At 39.6% G+C, this 18,202-nt stretch overlaps 1 protein-coding gene across 6 annotated transcripts in view; it reads left to right on the forward strand.

The window, feature by feature from the left end:
* The window catches only part of OSBPL9 (oxysterol binding protein like 9), a 56,546-nt gene that overhangs the window by 30,617 nt on the left and 7,727 nt on the right, over positions 1–18,202 (forward strand). For 4 of the 6 annotated variants that reach the window (XR_009418954.1, XM_059477939.1, XM_059477942.1 and 1 more), the window contains 8 exons: positions 2,823–2,918; positions 4,619–4,666; positions 9,158–9,187; positions 10,033–10,083; positions 13,763–13,801; positions 16,695–16,788; positions 17,332–17,433; positions 17,880–18,039. Coding sequence is in view for 5 of the 6 variants with exons in the window: in XM_059477939.1 (XP_059333922.1) it covers positions 2,823–2,918; positions 4,619–4,666; positions 9,158–9,187; positions 10,033–10,083; positions 13,763–13,801; positions 16,695–16,788; positions 17,332–17,433; positions 17,880–18,039 (620 nt within the window). In the remaining variant the exon portion in view is untranslated. Of the gene's footprint in view, positions 1–2,822; positions 2,919–4,618; positions 4,671–9,157; positions 9,188–10,032; positions 10,084–13,762; positions 13,802–16,694; positions 16,789–17,331; positions 17,434–17,879; positions 18,040–18,202 lie in introns of those variants that run through there. The other 2 variants (XM_059477940.1, XM_059477943.1) reach the window with 2 other exon arrangements.

Genomic DNA, 18,202 nt, shown 5'->3' on the forward strand with positions numbered 1-18,202 from the left:
ATATCTGCAGGCAACCTGTTTTGTCAGCCTGTGAATAGGTGAGCAGTGGATTTTACAAGTTCCTCATAAAAATTTGATTGCTCGTTGAGATGTGCAGATTCCTAAATCCAAGTTCACCAAGCTGTTAAATGCCATTCTGGTGACTCTGCTCACCTGTTCCTTTTGAAGCCTCAGTTCCTTCAGGGCAGGGAAGGAGAGAAAGGGTCCCCATTTTACCTTTGCTGGCTTTGAGAGACCAGAAGATCAAGAAATAAGCATTTGTTATGCAAATGTGCTCTTTGTGTATCTCCTCTTTCTAAATTACTGCTGGGTTTGAAATACTGATTGGTTTTGTTTGCTGTTTATCCAGACTGTTTTTTCTATGGTATTGCTCTTTTCAACTTTTTCAAGTATCTTTTGGTTTTCAATTCTAAAACTATGTGAAAACTTAAATTATTAACCTAATCTCCTATAAGACTGACTAATAAATTTGCTGAGAAGATGATAAAATTTCATCTTAACTACCCAAGAGCAAACTAGTGAGGTGCTGCAGCTTTAAGTACCTGTGCTTTGCAAAATTATTCTCATGTTTCATCTCTGTTATGTTCAGCTTGACACTTTACCTGGTTTTATGGCTTTCTCTTTACAGTTTGAAGTTTTAATTTTCTAATAGAACTTCTTAGGTTACAATTTTCACTCTGTGTTTTGTGTGGGTGTCTGCTCAGTTGTAACACTGAATGTTTTGATCAGCTTTTCCCTTAGTTCTAAGAGCCTGAAATTTAAGAATGACATTTTATCTTTAAGCCACCACTAAAAATATCAGATAGTTACATGTTCATAGTCATAGAGTGAGGACTGAAACAAAAATCAGGATTTTGATGCAGCATACAGATAACATGCACAGTAAACCATATTTCTGTGTATAGTATAGTATCTTCAGCAGAAATTTCCTGTATGTGGTTTGGTATATGAAACCTGACCTCCAGAATTTTTAACTGAGCTTGCAGGACCATTTGCTGAACTAAAGAGTTTTGCTGGTAGCTGTACAGACAATTCCATTTTCAACAAGGAAATTGAATACTAATTTAATGTCATTTCAGATGTAGTTTCAGTGTAATTTAAACTAGTTTGAGGGAGAGTCAAAAGTTGCTGGGTTGAGAGCACTCTCCCTTCTGCCTATTAGTTGTTTTAATCATTTGTTACACTTGGTGCTTTTTGAATTTATGTTTTGTCACAGTCAAAATGTTTTGGGTTTTTTCCTCATCTTCTCCTCCCTCCTCCTTGTTTCACATTATTTCTAAAATTGGCTGGTGTTGGCTGTCTAATACAGGTGAAGTATCTTTTTTTGATTACAAGCCCAGCTGTATGGATAAATGTACTCCTGTAGAGCTGTTGTCAAGATCTGCATGCATATTTTTAGCAAATGAATAAAGAATAATGTTTTCTACAGTCAGTAGCTGGGTTTTGTTTTAGGCTGTGTGTGGTGATACTGTGCAAGTCATTCCACTGCTGCACAAAAATGCTCACACCTCTAAAGAGCCATCAACAAAACTCTTGATATGATGGCCCAAAATCATACAAAAATAAGATAAATTATCTGCTCTGACAGAGCCAACAATGCCAAAGAAAATGTTACCCTAATGTGGAATTTTACAAATATTGATTGCCCATCTTCCTCCATGTGGAATGTATTTCCCCACTGGTTGATCTTTCCATGCTCAGACTCTTGAGGTGCTCAGCAGTTCAAACAGCAATTGATGTTTTCAGCAGAGTTTGAAATTGTCCTGTTTGAGATCAGTGTGAAAATATTGAGGCTGGTAGCAAAGTTGTCTCTGCTGTGATGCTCTCAGGATTATGTTCTCTTACAACTGATGTTTGCTTCTGTATCCTTCATGGATTTTTCCTCCTGTATATGTTTATCCTACAGTGTACAATTTTTTCCAACTTCAGTATTTGTTTCTCAGTTCCATTTGCATTAAAGATATTATATAAATAAACCTTTAATGTGTTTACATAGCATATGGGCATCCAGGTAGAAGTAATCAAGAATCCTCTATTCTCTTTCCTCTAATTAAAGATGTATCCCAGTGGGAATTTGTTTGTTTAAATCAGTGGTGTGTAAGTTTAGAGATAGGGATTGTGTTATATACAGAAGTGTATTCTGAGTGGTATATTATTAGAAGAAACAAGTTTCCAAGCAAGAAAATATAAAACTAATAATTCTCATTACACTGATACATTGTCCTTGGTGCTGTGTGTGCAACTAAGTGTTAGAATTCATATACAGTGACAAAGATGCAAATCATTATACCTGTAAAGGAACTAGGGTAACCAGGACTAATGATTTTGAACTTTTCAGATCAAAGGTATTTAAGAAAAGATTTAGCAGTTGTTAGCTAGGGAGCTGTGAGTTGAGCAATGCTGTGTGAAGTGTGAGAAGTGCAGTTATCCCACTGGGTGTGATTTGGGCTTCCCTAGCTGAAGTGTAAGGGTATGGAATCACAAGACAGTCCTCAGAAAAATGTGAATTCTCCTTTATATTTTATAAAGAAACTTTAATCAGTGTAATTTAAGAGGATTTGTTCAATCACAAGTAATGAAATACTCTGGTGTGTGATGATTATACCCCCTGTGAAAATGTGGAGTAATTTACTGCTGTTGATTTAGCTGCAGATAGAAGCCAAATGTGTTCAGCTGTGTGCCTGTGTCTGCACGTGGCAGGATGAGAGGCAAGGCAGCATGTTCTCAGTCAGATGGCAGGCAAAACCATATTGCTGTTGTACTTTTTTCTCCTCTGAGGCACTAATTAAATATTTTATTTTTGTTTGTTTATTTATTTCTAGGGTGTGGATTCAGGATTTGTTCCCAGCGTTCATGATTTTGACAAGAAACTTACTGAGGCTGATGCTTACTTACAAATCTTGATAGACCAGCTGAAGGTATGGTAACTAAATGCTGAATTTATTGTGCTGGGGGTCTGTTTGTCAGGCTGGATTTCAAGGCCAGCTTGAAAGGAAGCTCAACAGAGATAGCCATCAAAATGAAAATGTCTTTTTCTTAGGATTGTTAAAAATTAGAATATCTCAAGCAGATTTAAATAAAATGGTTTACAGTGGCTGAAAGGTTCTGTTTTCTATAAAACCTTTACGGAAATTGCAAGGTTAAATGTGTTAAGTTTCGTTTTGAAACATAATTAAATCATTGTGCTGCTCATAGCATTTTCGAGTCTATCTTGAGAAGATTTTGTCAAGTGATGTGTAACTACAGTTGCAGATAGTTTCAGACTTTGTTGCAGTGGTGGTGGTGGATAATCTTTGCTTTGTCCTTGGGTGAAAGCATTCTGTAGGAGTGTTGCACAATACAGCTCTTTTAAACTTTGTATTTTAAGAATAGATGGGACTGCAAGGAGCAATGAGGTCGTATCTCTCAGTACTCACCTTATTGAGAAAAACACTTTTTGCTGCTGCTTAGGACACTTTTTCCCATGACTCAGCTGATTAAAATTGCTGTTAAATTGCTTCAGTTCTGCTGGGTTGGATTTTTCCCCCTGATATAATGTGCAAGTATTGCATGTGGGATATTCAGCAAAAATTCAGTTGGAGGGTAGGGTGGAGAGGGGGATGTGCACAGCAACAAAAATGAAGGTAGGCAGAAGAGATGCAAACAAAATTCAGAGCTGCCCTGCAAAGACTTGGTCAGGAGCTTTTCTGCCACTCTGGAGCCATCACTTCACTGACAGAAGGTATTTAAATCTTTACACCTTCTAATTGTGATTTCAGGCCAGCTGGGGGGAGGGGGATAGAAATTAATTAATAATGAAAGATGAGTCAGTTTGAGGATGGACAGAGACCAGGATCACAGCCTATTTTTAGAGCTAGAAATCAGCCCTCAGGGGAAAGGGAACACATGAGTAGGTTTGAGGCAGGCAGTTGAGTGCAGAGCTGCAGCTCACTTCCTAAAAATTACATCCTCTTCTCCAAGCTGCAAGGGTGGATGTGATGAACACTCAGCAATACCCATGGTCTTTTCTCTTCCTTGAGCAGCTTCATGGTTGTGTGTGCACCTTAGAGTGCCCTCAGAGGCCTCTGTTAACTCTTTCAGCCCAGCTTGTGTTAAATGCACACGCAGGCTTTGCAGTGAGGGCTTGTTTCACTTTGCTTTGTTGCATCTCATATCCCTCTTTTAAGATAATAAACATAAATTAATGCTGGGAAGTCATATCTTCCCCAAAAAATGTGCTTACATGATTTGGATCATGTACCTGAAGCAAGGAACCTGGAAGGGTTGATGAGAGTTAAAGCTCTTCTGGTTAAAGGTTTTTGCTGAAATAGAAGAAAGGCAGCTGGAGGTTTTCTGATGAGCACAGTTATGTTCCTTAACCTCACCTTTTTCTTCAAATCATGGTAGAATTGTCAGGCTTAGCTGTGAGATCTCATGCAGGATGGGATGATGTGAGAAATTAGTTACAAATCTGCTATATCACAAATGCTGTAAAGAAATACCAGACCAAAACTGCTTTGGATCCTAATACCAGGGTTGTATGACTTTATCCTTATTATTTGAAATGTCAGCGTTTCTGTCTGATTTTATGTGGAAAAATAAAACTTTCAGTATTCTCACAAGTATCTCTTTCTTTCAGCTCTTTGATGAAAAACTCCAGAACTGCAAAGATGATGAACAGAGAAAAGCAAGTACATTTTGTCTTAAAAATTGTTTATCAGGTGGTGTTGTGCATAAGTTTGCTGTAGTAGAAATGCTAAGTACACATTTATTGGGTTGTCAAAGTCACTTCAAGCAATTTGAATAACTTAGAACAGTTGTGTTGTGACTAAGTTTGCAAAAAAATTTTAGTAATAATGGGAATCATAACATTATAAAAGGCTTCAGTCTGTCAGAAAGAATTGCTCCTCTGCTATCCCATATATTCCAACAGTATTGAAAGCATTTTAACTTAAATTTGCTATTTTTTAATCTTTAACAAGGATGAGTGTTAAATGTTGGTAGGAATTACAAAGCTATTCCAAAGGCCAAGAAAGAAATACTCCTAATCATGTATTTCACATAATCAGTCTGCATCCTGTGTAAGTTTCTGACACATTGAAAGTCTGAGAATGCTTCATTCACTGAAGTGAGGGTGCCAGAAATGTAGCACAAATGTAGTAGAAATGGGGAGAACAGCTCTTTGAGCAAGGGTGTAATTCAATTGAAGGTTTGTGTTCTTTGCATCCCCTCCTGTTCCGTGCCAAAGCCAGCTCTGTCAGTTCAAGCACTGTTTAAGAAAGGCTGGCACATGCCTTTGATGGTGTGGGTTTGGCTTTAAGTGTCATGCTGGTTTCATTTATTAATTTGTGTGTGTGGAGGAGAGATTTAACCATTCCTTATGAAGGGTTTGTTGCAGAGCAGTTGCTTCCCTTCAGCAAATGCAGTAATTTTGATATGATGAAGTAGTGGTGTATTTCATCCTTGTTCCCTCCCTCAATGTCTCTTGTGGAAAACAAGCTGTGTTCTCGTGGTGTTTGGTTCCTGTTTTGAAAACTCTTTGATGTTTTCTGTGTTTAGTTTTACTTCTTTATAATGGCTGTGACCTTTCAAGTGTTATTCATCTCACCTGATGTGTTAAGTGCTGTCTTGGGGAGCTCTTTTTCATGTACAGGCTTTTAAAAGAACTTTGAAGTGCCTCTCTGTCAGTGTGTTCAATCTGTAGGCAAGTGACCACAAGAGTCAGGTCTAAGGATTTTGCATTTCTCCTTCAGTGTGTTTTACTGGGAGGAGTTGTCCTTCAATTCTGACCTCCCTCCAGATGCTGCTTTGCAGATCAGGCAGTACTTTCTTTTTTCCTGTGGCAGTGCTCCTAATCCCTAGAGGCTTTCCACATGTTGTGCTGACTTCTTTATTTGTCTGTGCAAGGTATCTGTGGCACAGATGGGTTCACTTTATAGAGAAAGGGGAGGCTCATTTTGAAGAGGTTGGCATCCTCTGGTTTTAAATTTGATGAGGATTGCTATTACTGCAGATTCCATTTATTCTCTATTAAAAATGAAAAACACTTGACAAAGCTTTATTTTGTCTCTGCCTGCACTGAGAGGTTTTTTGATACAGTATTTGGCATTTTCCATGTTTGTTATGGAAGTATGGTTCAGCTGTCAGATGATGAGCTGAGTGTAATCTGCAGGGTGCTTCCATCAAACCCATCGTTCTTTCCTCCAAGAAAACAAGTTTTGGATATTTGAGTTTTAAGTGCTTCCCAACCAGCTGAGTGCTGTTCTGAAACTGTTTATGGCCAGGGATTTCAAACCTGAGCTGTTGTTTTTGCAAGTTCACAGAGCATTGGATGAGCTGGCTTTTAGTTACAGAATGTTTGGTCTTTTGGAGATGGTGACACAGGTTATAGGTGTTCTGACATGCTTCAAAATCTCCTGGATATCTTCTGAGATGTGCTAATCTCTTGAATTTGGATGAAGACAGTGCAGATGCAGGCCTGCTGAAAATGCAGTGATTTTCATCAATTCCCTGTGCTGCATTGTTGTCCTGGAAGAAGTGCAGGGTATGGGGGGATCATGCACAACCAGCAGTGCCCCAGTTCTTACAGTGTGACCAGGATTACTGATGAGAACTCCAGCACAGCTTTCCTGTTCACTTTGGTGGAGTTGTCTTGACCACACATCAGGGAGAAGAAAACTGGAGCATTCAAAGGCACCAGAATAGCAAAGAGGGGCATGTGTGCAGGCTGGAACAAAGCTGACATTACTCAACAGGATTTGGGAGGAAAGTGCAGCCTGTTTAAGCTGTTTGGTTCAAAACAAGTGCTTTTTGTGAAGTAAATCCAAGGTTGAGCACACAGATTTGGGTTGCTCCTTACAGATTTCAGCCATGAGTCAGCTCCCCCTCCGTGCCTCTGCTGCCTCTGTGCTGGGTGAGCTGATCCCTCTGTACTCCCATGATTGTTGAATGAGGCAAAAATCATGTTGGATGAGGAAAAATTAGCTTCCTCAGTGATTTCCTAAAAATCAGGTGTCAAGGAGATGCAATGAGCGGCAAGTAGAGGGAGTAGTTTCAGCAGCAGCCTGCAGTTTGATCAGATTAAATATAGCAAATTGTGTTCTGCCATTGTAAATCTGCATTCTGCAAATGTGGATCTGCAGGAAATTGGTGTGTCAGATGAAAATATGTGTATTCATTACTGAAACTAGGGGAACTGTCTAAAATTTTGTCTTCATCAGTTTTCAAAGACTAGGGATGATGAAAAGAGAAAACTGTGATAGATGTTAGTAGTAAATGTTTGGGGGGTTTTGGTTTTTCTTTTATTGGTAATGTATTTTATCTTCAGCATACCTGCTTATGGTTTTCCTTGCAGTTCTGTCTAACTTATCAAAGTTCCATGTGCTGTGTTCTTGCAAGGTGGTCATGGAGCACAAATGTGAAAAATACTGGATCAATGCAAACTGTCACTGCTTAATTTGGCCAGCTCACAGAGAATTCATTTCCAAAGAGGAAAAAACTATGGTGCTATGATTTGCTGAAAGGCCTTAGAAATCTGCTTGTCTTGAGGTTTTTTCCCTTTCAACCTTCCATGTGATCTTTGATAAAATTACCCTTTTGTCTGTACCTCTGTGTAAGAACAACAATGTCTCAGTGAGCTCTTTGGAAAATTACAGATGGGTGGGGAGAAACCAACATCACTAAATTGCATCACATGGCCTGAGGTCACTTTCTTATTTTCAGCAAAGGTGATGTCACTGAAGGGACTGAGATCTCAGTTTATTTGGTGTGTAAATACTCTGTAACAAGTGGGGGGAAAAATGAGTAAAGAATGATCAAAGCTGCTGGTGGCTGCCTCTGGCTGGCTGTACAGCCTTGAGGCTGCATCATCTCCTTCAGCTGCATCATCTTTCATCCAACAAGATTTGTGTGCTTGGGTGCATTGCCTATTCTATTTTGGTGCTAAAAGGCTCAAGACTTCCATGCTGTCATGTTTCAAATGCTTTTTTGGATATGTGCTGATAAAGTTTAGACTGGAAGTCTCATGGAGACGTGAAAAACAAACAAAAACAAAGCCAAGGAATTTCTAGCTGTTGGCATGTTTCTCTGCTAGCAGCAGGAGTAAATATAACATAACTTCATGGTATAACATCCCTCATGTGATATACCCTAGATAAACATGATCCAGTTTTTAGTAGGAAGGGCTGAGTCTGGGTTTTGTTTTGCCAATTAATCCTGAAGAAAATATACAGCATCCCTTGAAAGAAATATATCTAGAGCATAACTGAGAATTCCCCCCAGGAATTGCCTGAGAGGCTGTCACTGCATTTGTTTTGTTTTTAATCCACAAACTGGGACTGTTCATTTCTGTGGATTTAGAGCTGCCTGTCCTTCTCTTATGCTTTAGGCTTTTCCTTGCAATGCCTGGTGCAGGGAAAGGATCCTTTCCACACCTGGATTATTCAACAGTCAAGAAGATTGTGACTCAAGTCACATGAGACACTCAAATTAATCAAAACAAAGAGCTCCTGTAATTGCATTAGTGGAGGTTCAGTGCTGAGCCCAGTTTAGTGATTTTGCCTCCTGCAGACAGAGCCAAGGACATCAACAGGAAGCATCTGCTGCTGCACCAGGTCATGCAGATCCTTTTGCATGCCTGAGGTGCAGTTCCACACAGGAAACCTTTATGGACCAGTGTTTCTAGATAAAATTCAGTAGGCACATTTCCAGATGCACTTTGGAGGCATAGGAAGAGCAGGAACGTGTGTGCACTGCTGTTTTCTGTGATTTGTTTCAAGCTGTGCTTAACTGCAAATGTTTATTGCACTTGAGTGATGGTCACTTGGTGTAATGGTGTTGAAATGTGCCACCATTCAGTGCACTTTATAAGCATACAAAATGAACTTAGAATCTTCCTACTGCATTTCATTTTTGTTGATGTTATGCAAAAAGGAAGTATAGATTTTAATGGGTAAATGTCACTGTTAAAAAATTCTTAACCTTGTCATCTTTAAGCTTGAATTATCAGTTTGACTTCAGTCTTGTCTTGCAAATTATCTATATATGGAAATAGTGTTTAATATGTTGGTTTAGGGCTTTTTTCCCTCCCCCAATTTAAAATTCAAATGTTATTATTTAGGTCAAACCAGATGCTGGAAATTCTGTCTTTAATCACACTGTTTTGATTTTCCTTTTACAGAAAATTGAAGGTCTCAAAGAAACAACCAGTGTAAGTTTCTTTAATTTTTGTAACTTTTATATATTGATTCTGAAATCCACCTTATTTTGTTTGGGAAGTTTTTAAAACCTTTTTACAGAAAAATGAGAATCCAGATTAGGCCCAACATTGTGATGGCAGAGACAACCTGTTTCTGGTGCTGTTTTCAGATTTCTATCCAGCACCTTGGGATCATGGAATAGTTGAGGCTGGAAGGGGCCTCTGCAGGTCTGTAGTCCAACCCTGTGCTCAGAGCACCATCAGCTGGAACAGGTGATGAGCAACAGGACCAAATCTAGTTTGGGTTTTGAGTAACTCCAAGGCTGGAGGCTTTGCAGCTTCCCTGGACAATCTGTTCCAGTGTTTGGTCATCCATAAAAAAATAAAATGTGTTTTGTTCTGTTTAAGGTGGTTTTCCTGTATTTCTGTTTGTGGCCATTGCTTGTCCTGTCACTGGGCTCCAATGAGAAGAGTCTTGCCCTGGCTCCCCTGCCTTCCCAGTCAGATACTGATCCCCCTTGAAAAGGTCTCCCTGAGCCTTTTCCTCTGCAGGTTGAACAGACCCAGCTCTCTGAGCCTCCCTTCCCCTGATAATTCACCTGCCTGCAGCACTCTGGGGGTTTGAGCTGACCTCCATTTCACCCTGAGAGCCTGGCTTTGTGCTCTGTGTGCCTTTGGGAACCTCAGTTTGCTGCTGCTGTGCTTTTGTCTCTGAAAAAAAAAATGGGGAGGGGAAGGTAGGAATTCCAACAGAACTGAGTGTCCATTTAGCTCACACCCAATATTGTATGTAACTAATAAATACAAAATATTAAGGGATAGTAACACATTTTTTTCTGATATTTTTCTTTTCCTAGAGCATGGTAGAATCAATAAAACACTGCATTGTGCTGCTACAGATTGCTAAAGTAAGTACACTCTAAACTATTCTGAATTTTAGTGATACAGCATTAATCTAATTGAAACCTAAAAGTGCCTTCTGTATGATCCAGGAACAAGAAAACAATTTTAATTTGATTTCTGCTTTTATTTTAATGAAGTTTCTGAAACACTGAGTTCCACAGCAGACAATCCTGCTAATGCTCATGGTAACAGTCACGTTGGTTTGAGTTTTCTTTCAGATAAACTTTCTTTTGCAGAGCTTGCTACTAAACTAAAGAAGAACTTAGACAAATGTCAGGTTGACAGAACAGGAACTTAACAAAACTCTTCTTTCTGCTTCATTGAAGAGTGTGACTAACAAATAAAAAGGGGAGAAGGATGATGGAAAAAGTGAAACTGGTTTGGCAAGGTCTGTCACAGGTCTGAAGTTCATCATGATGTTGGAACTTCTTGAAGTTAGAATTGTTTCATTTGAGAATGCAGTGTGGGTAATGCACTTATGCTTTTCACCTGCATGTTTCATTGGATTTTAAAACTTGGGGAGTTCTGGATTTACTATTTGTCAGATTCTGCCCTTACAGGTTTAACATTCTATATTTAACATTCTAACTTTTTTACAAGCACTAGGGTTACAACATTGAAATAGTTTTGTGCCACATGAATTTGGAGCTAGCACAGTCTTTATTTAACATGCAGTGAGGCTACTTCAATCCTTCACTGTAATGCCAGCAAGAAGAGCCTTTCAGCATTTAATTTGCTGTTATTTAGTCCTGGGTATATTTTGAGGTGTTTTAGTACAGTGAAGTCAGTGGACAATGTCATTTTTAGGGATTTGATGGAGTCAGTTGTAGATAGGTTAGATGGTAATATGCTGATTTCCTTATCTAGATGTGATTTGCTGTATTGAGGAAGCTGTTGGACAAACTGCAAGGAATTATTAGCTCATTTTTTCTTAATTACTGTATAAATGTATTTAGTAGTTCTTGTTTTCACAGGGGTTTAATTCCTATGAAATTTTACTCCTTTTCAAAACCTCTGCTATGTAATTAGCAAGTGTGAAATTGCAGTTATAATCTGCTTTTCAGGCTGTTGATCAGAGCTGGTAACTGAGTTATCTTTCTTGTTTCTGTTGAATATCAAATCCTGTTTCTGCTCTGAGTTCATTGGGAGTCAGACAAATGTGACCACCTGTGCTGATGCCAAAACATATTTTGGAGTGCTTTAGGTGGTTTGCAGATAATGGACAAAGCTGGGAGTGGCAGATGCAGCCCTTTAGGTCAGGTTCAGTCCTTTACTGCTCCAGCTGCCATGTGAGTGTAAAGGCAGGTGGAATTTGAGTCCCCCAGAGGTGCTAACTTGCTTTTTGTTGCACTAAATCAGACCTTGGAGTGTTTCTTTCAGTACCACTAAATATTAACCAGAGTAAATAGGTGAGCTTATCCACGAAGGAGTGGGGGTTTATTGTTGTGGTGTTTGCTAAACCACATCTGAAGCTCTTTTGGAGCTGTTGAAGACAAGGTGGGTTAAAGGGGTGCCTTATGCACAGCTAATTGCAAGATGCTGATCCACATATAGTGAAAAAAAATTCCCAGTACTTTAATAACCTCTTTTCTGCTTTCTCTTCACCTTCTTTGTCTCTCAGGCAACTCTACTTTTTAACCACAAGGGAATTCTGTCTTCCTTCACCTTTTCCATTAACTGTGTTAGTATCCTGACTTCCTACTGCTGTAGAAAATTTATAATACAGAGGGATTTGGAGTTTCTTTCCCCAGAGTTCTGCAAGTTGTTTGTGTGTGATGCAATCTCTGTGTAAAAATGTGCCTGACTGTAGCTTTGTGCTCTCCAGTAGAAACCTTTTGAGATTCTGCAGGTTTTTTCCCAAATCTGTATGGCAGGTGTGGCTGCTGACTGACACTGCCGAAGAGAAATCATCTTAACACCACCCTGCACTCCATTTTTACTTCCACAGTGCCTTTCTCATTAGCAGACAGGTTTGCCAATCTGTGTTACCACTTCTCTACATACTTAGAACTCTCTGTTTCCAACACACAGCCATTTATTATGTTGATTATTTGGAGCATTGAGGCAAATCTGGACTTTTGTTTATTGGAGTTTCCTTTTGTTTCTTTTTTTAATTGTGTTTAGTTGCTCTGTTTCATGGATTTTTACCTGTGTTAATATTTGGACAGTTAAATTTTCGTTACACTTGCTGGTAAATAGTCTGTAATTACACCACTCATACTGAGGTGACTCATGACATTTCCAAAATAATGAACTAAATACCAGCTAAACAGGAATATGTCATAATACATTCATTGCTTATCAAAAAGAAGTAAAAATAAAAAAGTGGGAGCAAAATAATATACAAAATAAAAAAAGGTGGAGCATTTGGCCTGTGGTGTCCCTTTGTGTGTGTGGCAGCTGAAGATGTGCAGCCCTGCTGATGTGTGTGATGCAAAATCCATTGAATGTTCTGCCAGTGATGTGGTAAAACTCAGTCTTAGAAATATATGTTATATACGTGTTATGAAGTACCTTTTATAATTTAGATATTTCGTTCTGCATCCTTCCCTTCTCTTTTCCACTCCATTTCTGGCAGTCTTGCCTGCCCAGTTTTGTGGAATTTCTGCCTTCCTTACCTTAGTGATGCATTACTGAGGTGGGACAGCAAGCATCAGTGCTCATGCAGCATCTTTGTGGTTTTTTCTTAGGTCTTAAGTTTGTGGATACAACATGGGGGTTTTTTTTTGTGTTGGGAAAAAAAATGTGTTTTGTAAATTTACAACCCAGTGGAACTTTTTGTTCTTTTGAATGCCAGACTTCAAAAATCTCAACCAGCAGAGATGAAATTTGGACAGCCTATTGCTAGCTGTATAAGCTAAGGAAGGATGTATTAAGTATCAAAACATAAATATGTGCCAATTTCCTTTATACTTCTTACAGTTTTTTTTTTGTTCCTTTCAAATGTAACTGGAAATCCAGGGGAATGCCCTGCAGGCAGGTTTTGAGGTTCAGGCTGGATATCAGGCATTGATGTACAGACTGATATGAACTTTGCAGCAGAAGGGAAGAGATTTGGTTTAGTGTTCAGTAGAATTTTTACTGGTGCTGCTCAGTGCTAAAACTGTGCTGGCTCAGATTGGCATTAAAGGTCTGCTGCTCGTGCCATTCCCCTGAGGACAGATGTTTTTACATTGCCTGCTCTTTCATTTATGCTTCTGGGCAAAAAACCCCAAAATCTGAGCTAGTGAATGATCTTAAAGCATTTTAAAATATAGTGAATGCCAATAAGCAAAAGTTAAAACCTTTCAGATTAAACCTCTGCCTTTCTTGTGTGTTAATCTCAGAAACTGAGAACTTCATTTTTCAGGGACTTACAGGAGCTGCAGAGCATATTTTGAGGAGCTCCTGGGTATTGGGAGGACCCACATTATAAAGCAGAGCTGCACTCTGCAGTAGAGAAAGGATATTTTTAAAATTGTCTGCACTCATGTGGACAGGCCCTCAGAAAATGCTGATCCTCAGAGGTGCAGTGACTGGGTGTGGAATTGTCCTCCAAGTTTAGTTGCTGTGTCACAAGATGAGGAACATTTTATGGCTGAAAATGTGAACATTCCTGAGGGAAACTCTCTGTTCTCACTTAGCACAGAACTGATAAGTCATGCAAGATTGTTATGTTGATATTTTTAACATTTTTTCCTTAAGGACCAAAATAATGAGGAGAAGCACGCAAATGGACTTATAGTAAGTTTAAATCTAATCTTTATCTCCTTTTAATTCTGCAGAACATGTGAACAGAGGCCTGAATTTCCACTCACTTTGCAACATGCTTCTTCCTTTCTCTAATTGACTGCTTCCAGTGTCTTGTTAAAGTTCCTGTTGAGTCCTTAGGTTGGCTAACCCTTGTCTTTAGAAGATAGAGTGGTCACTTTTGTGTGGAGTGTCTTGAGCAGCAGTGTTGTGACTGAACACTTAGATAAAAATCTGCCATGTGAACAGATGAAAGGGAAATTACTGGGATAGAAATAGTTCTGTGTTCTCTCTGAAGTGTCTTTGTGTAGGAAATAGATCTGCTCTCCGTGTGCTTCAAGTAGTTTGTCTTTCCTACAGTGCTGCTCCTTTGATGCAGAGTTGTGTAATGTCTGTCTAAGCAATGTTTCTTCTTTAATAGAACTGCTGCATTTTTAATGTAACTTCTGTCATTTTTGGTTTTGGTCACACGTGGTTTCTTTTTCTTTGTTCTTTTTTTGTCACTTGAGTACATTTCAGATACTTTTAATAGGAGATTGGTTTCAGTAAAAACTCTAAAAATCCTGATGTGTTTTCATTAGAGCTGTCAGTAATTCCCAGTTGGTTGTTTGTCCACTACAAACAGATTTAGCAGTTGGATTTTCTGGTGTGAACCTTGGACTGAAGATGCACATGCATATTTCAGTTTTGTGCTTATCGTAAATAAATGAATTATTATGTGCCCTGCAGATGGAACATAATTCAGGTCTTAGTGTGAGGGAACAGCTTCTGTGATGTCCCCTGGAAAAGAGAGGCTGTGCAGGAAGGCACTTCCACAGACACCTGCACATCTGGGCTGCAACTCAGAAATTTCATAGAGATATTGCAGCTTGGTATAGTCTGAATTTGATTAGCCACTGATCTCATTATCTGTGGGCTGGCCTGTACTGGGGAGGAAAAATATTTCTGCAAGAATATGTTAACTGTGGGTCAGTGATTGTGAAGTCTGAAATTGTGATGCTGTGGATGTCAGCATCACCTTGGGCTAAAGGTCAGGATTTCACTTTAAACTTAGGCAGAAATAGAACCATTGTCTGCTGCCATGGTGGGATGAGCCCTGTTTCTGTGTAATTGTTACTCAATTGTTATTAAACTCAGAGCAGGAGACTTTCAGGTCTGCCTTCAGCTGTTTCTAGCCCATGAAGGCATCCCTCAAAATATCCAACATGAAACTCCAGTTCTTGTTGCAGAATGGAGAATTGTTTAAGGATGAGGTTACAGCCCTGAATACAAAACCAGAATTACTTTGTTCTTTCTTTATCACACCAGTGTTCTGTATCATGTGGAATATTAGTTTCCCTAAAAAATAAAGGAGATGTAGGTAGCAATAGCATCCTGTGTATCATAGAACCATCTTGGGTTTTAAGTCTTAACTCTTAAGATGGGATCATCCTTTTAAACTGTGAATTCTGTGGGACAGGGACCTTCCTGTGCTGAATACATAATTCCACAAGGAGGTGAAGTACTGGGTAAGGGACATTGCCTTTATGCTGGAATGCAGTGGAGAAATATTACCTGTACTGGATTATTTGTAGTAGTAAAACCAATGAAACTGTAGAAAGCTAATTTATAGATGTTTTTAATGGAGTTTTTTTTTAAGTGATAAGCAGAGAATAATTGTTCTGTTTTTAGTTAAAGAAATCCTGTGCTATAAAAAAATAATAGAACTTTTCACTGATTTTTAGAGTCATACAGTGTCCTGAGTTGAAAGGGATCCCCAGGGATCACAGTGCTCCAGCTCCTGGCTCTGCACAGGACAGCCCCAGGAACCACTCCATGTGTCTGAGAGCATTGTCCAAACACCCACATGTAGGAAAAAGTTCAGAATTTCAGATAACTGGGAAAGAAGGCAGGAAAGGAATCTGCCTTTAGTAGGAAAATGGGAAGAAGGTTAAAATGAGCCTGTTTCCCTCATCTGAATGCAAATAGAAATTAATGGACTAAAGGGAGAGGAGAACATTTGTAGACACTTCTTTTAATACTGGTGTAAAAAAAAAAAAGGATAGGGATGGACATACTGACTGGAATCTGAGAAAACTGAGCAAAAACTTGCATAGTTCTGATAGATCAGGCATTTAAATTGCAAGGTGCTTGGAAAAGGGTTTTATGTGCCTTTTCCTCAACAACCAAGAAGTTCTGGTGGTTATGTGTAAACATAAATAACAAACAGTGCTTAGATGATATGTTGGGTTAAAAGACATGGCAGTTCAGATTTCCAAGGGTCTAGATGCATAAAACCAAGGACATTGACTGAAGTCAGTGACTTTGGGAGCACTTAAGGGACCTGGTGCTTCATTTTCCAAGTGCCCACATTCAGAAGCAGGTTGAGATGTCCTCTCCTGAGCTGCACTGAACACTGTCAGCTTGCTTTGGGGAGAATTTTGCCAACAAAGCTGCTTCATGGCTCTAAGCTTGCTGATGATCCTTGTTTTGATTTATGGGTTGATCTGCAAAATGAATTTTTGAGAAAAAAAAAATTAAAATACTGATTACCTATCCTGATTTTGGCCAGATAATTTGCATCTAACTTTCCACTCTTTGCGTGCATTATTAATTTATGGACATTGGGTGGCATACCAGAAGCAAGCAATTCTTATCTGAAATAAGAATTCTTTATAGGACGCTTCAAATCTGCATCAAATCCAATTTATTGTGCAGTCTGTGTAAAGAATCAAAATATTCCCACCTCCAAAGTATTTCTCATGCCCTCAACTGTCAGTTTGTGCTTTACTTCCTCTCTCAGGAATTCACTCTCTTGCGTTTGGGCATTTCTCATGCTCACAATGTTCTTGCTATCTATGCTTTATTTTGCTTTAGTTTAGGAAAATAATGTGCTTTTCTTGCCTAGAGCACCATCAACCCCGTGGACGCCGTGTATCAGCCCAGCCCCTTGGAGCCATCAGGGATCAGCACCATGCCCTCCCAGGCTGTCACACTGCCAGGTAGGATGGGGACAGCCCCTTCAGGTCCCAGGGTGTGACAAGGCCAGGTAGGATGGGGACAGCCCCTTCCCAGGCTGTCACACTGCCAGGTAGGATGGGGACAGCCCCTTCAGGTCCCAGGGTGTGACAAGGCCAGGTAGGATGGGGACAGCCCCTTCAGGTCCCAGGGTGTGACACTGCCAGCTGGGCTGGGGACAGCCACCCATTGCAGTGACTGCACACTCAGCTCAGAGGGGCTGAGCAGGGGCAGGAGCACAGAGAATTCTCACCAACCTGGTTCTGGGCATAACCTGGTGTGTTTTATTTACTCTCAGTTACTGGCTTGCATTTCTAACACTCCTTTTTAAAAATGAACCTATAACTTTCAGAAAAGGCAAATGCTTTCTAGCTAAACAACTGCAGGTTTTTTTAGATGCCATCCTTGGTTAACAAAAAAAGAACCTAGGTATGGCTTTTATAGAAAATGATTTGATTTTTGGAGATGAGGTGAAATAATGTGGAATCTCCTGAATTTTGGGGTTAACATGTCCAAATCTCCCCTAGAACCTGCTCAGCTGTGCAAGTCAGAGCAGAGACCCTCCTCTTTGCCAGTGGGACCTGTGGTGGCATCGCTCGGGAACCAGACTCCAACACCAAATAGTACAGGTACAGTTCTGGGTAACTTCTATTGAAACACAAGAAACCCTGTAATTAGTCATTAAAACAATATTATTGGCCTGCATCTTGCTTTTAATCAACACCAATTTCAATGTTTTGTTAAAACCAGTAATGCTGCTCTTTCTCTCCACCATATATACACAATATGTATGAGTTTTACCAGATTCCCTTTGTCTCCCCAGCATTGCAATCCTGCAGTAACTGGAGAAAACATGTCCCTTAAACTTTACTGGTGTTCTGTGCTCTTCATTTTCCTTGTGACTTTCCTTTTGTCAACTGTTAAACTCTTTATGAACCTGCCTAATTATTGCTTTTAATTTTGTACTTTCCTCTTCTGAGTTTATATCAGCCTTTATTGATTTGAACAATTCTTGTTTAAGTAGATTTTGAAAGAATTCATTTTTATTGTTTCTGTAATTTCTAATACTCCACAGGGAGTGGGCAGTCAGCACCTAGCAGCAGTCTCACCTCTCCAAGCCATGTCAACCTGTCTCCAAATACAGTCCCAGATTTTTCTTACTCGAGCAGTGAGGATGAGTTCTATGATGCTGATGAGTTCTACCAGAGCAGTTCTTCCCCAAAGAGATGCATGGAGTAAGTGGCTGGCAGTGTGCAGTGTGTGCAGTCTGGAGCTCCAAGGGCATGCCTTGTCTGCTTGCAGAAATTGCTTTAAAAAGGTGGGGGAGGTCAAAAAGCCACTTTGTGTAAAGATTGAGATTCCCTGCCCTCAGCCACAGACAGGTAGAGGGAGGCAGTT

This window comes from Ammospiza nelsoni, chromosome 9 (assembly GCF_027579445.1).
Source record: "Ammospiza nelsoni isolate bAmmNel1 chromosome 9, bAmmNel1.pri, whole genome shotgun sequence".
Lineage (NCBI taxonomy): Eukaryota > Metazoa > Chordata > Aves > Passeriformes > Passerellidae > Ammospiza > Ammospiza nelsoni.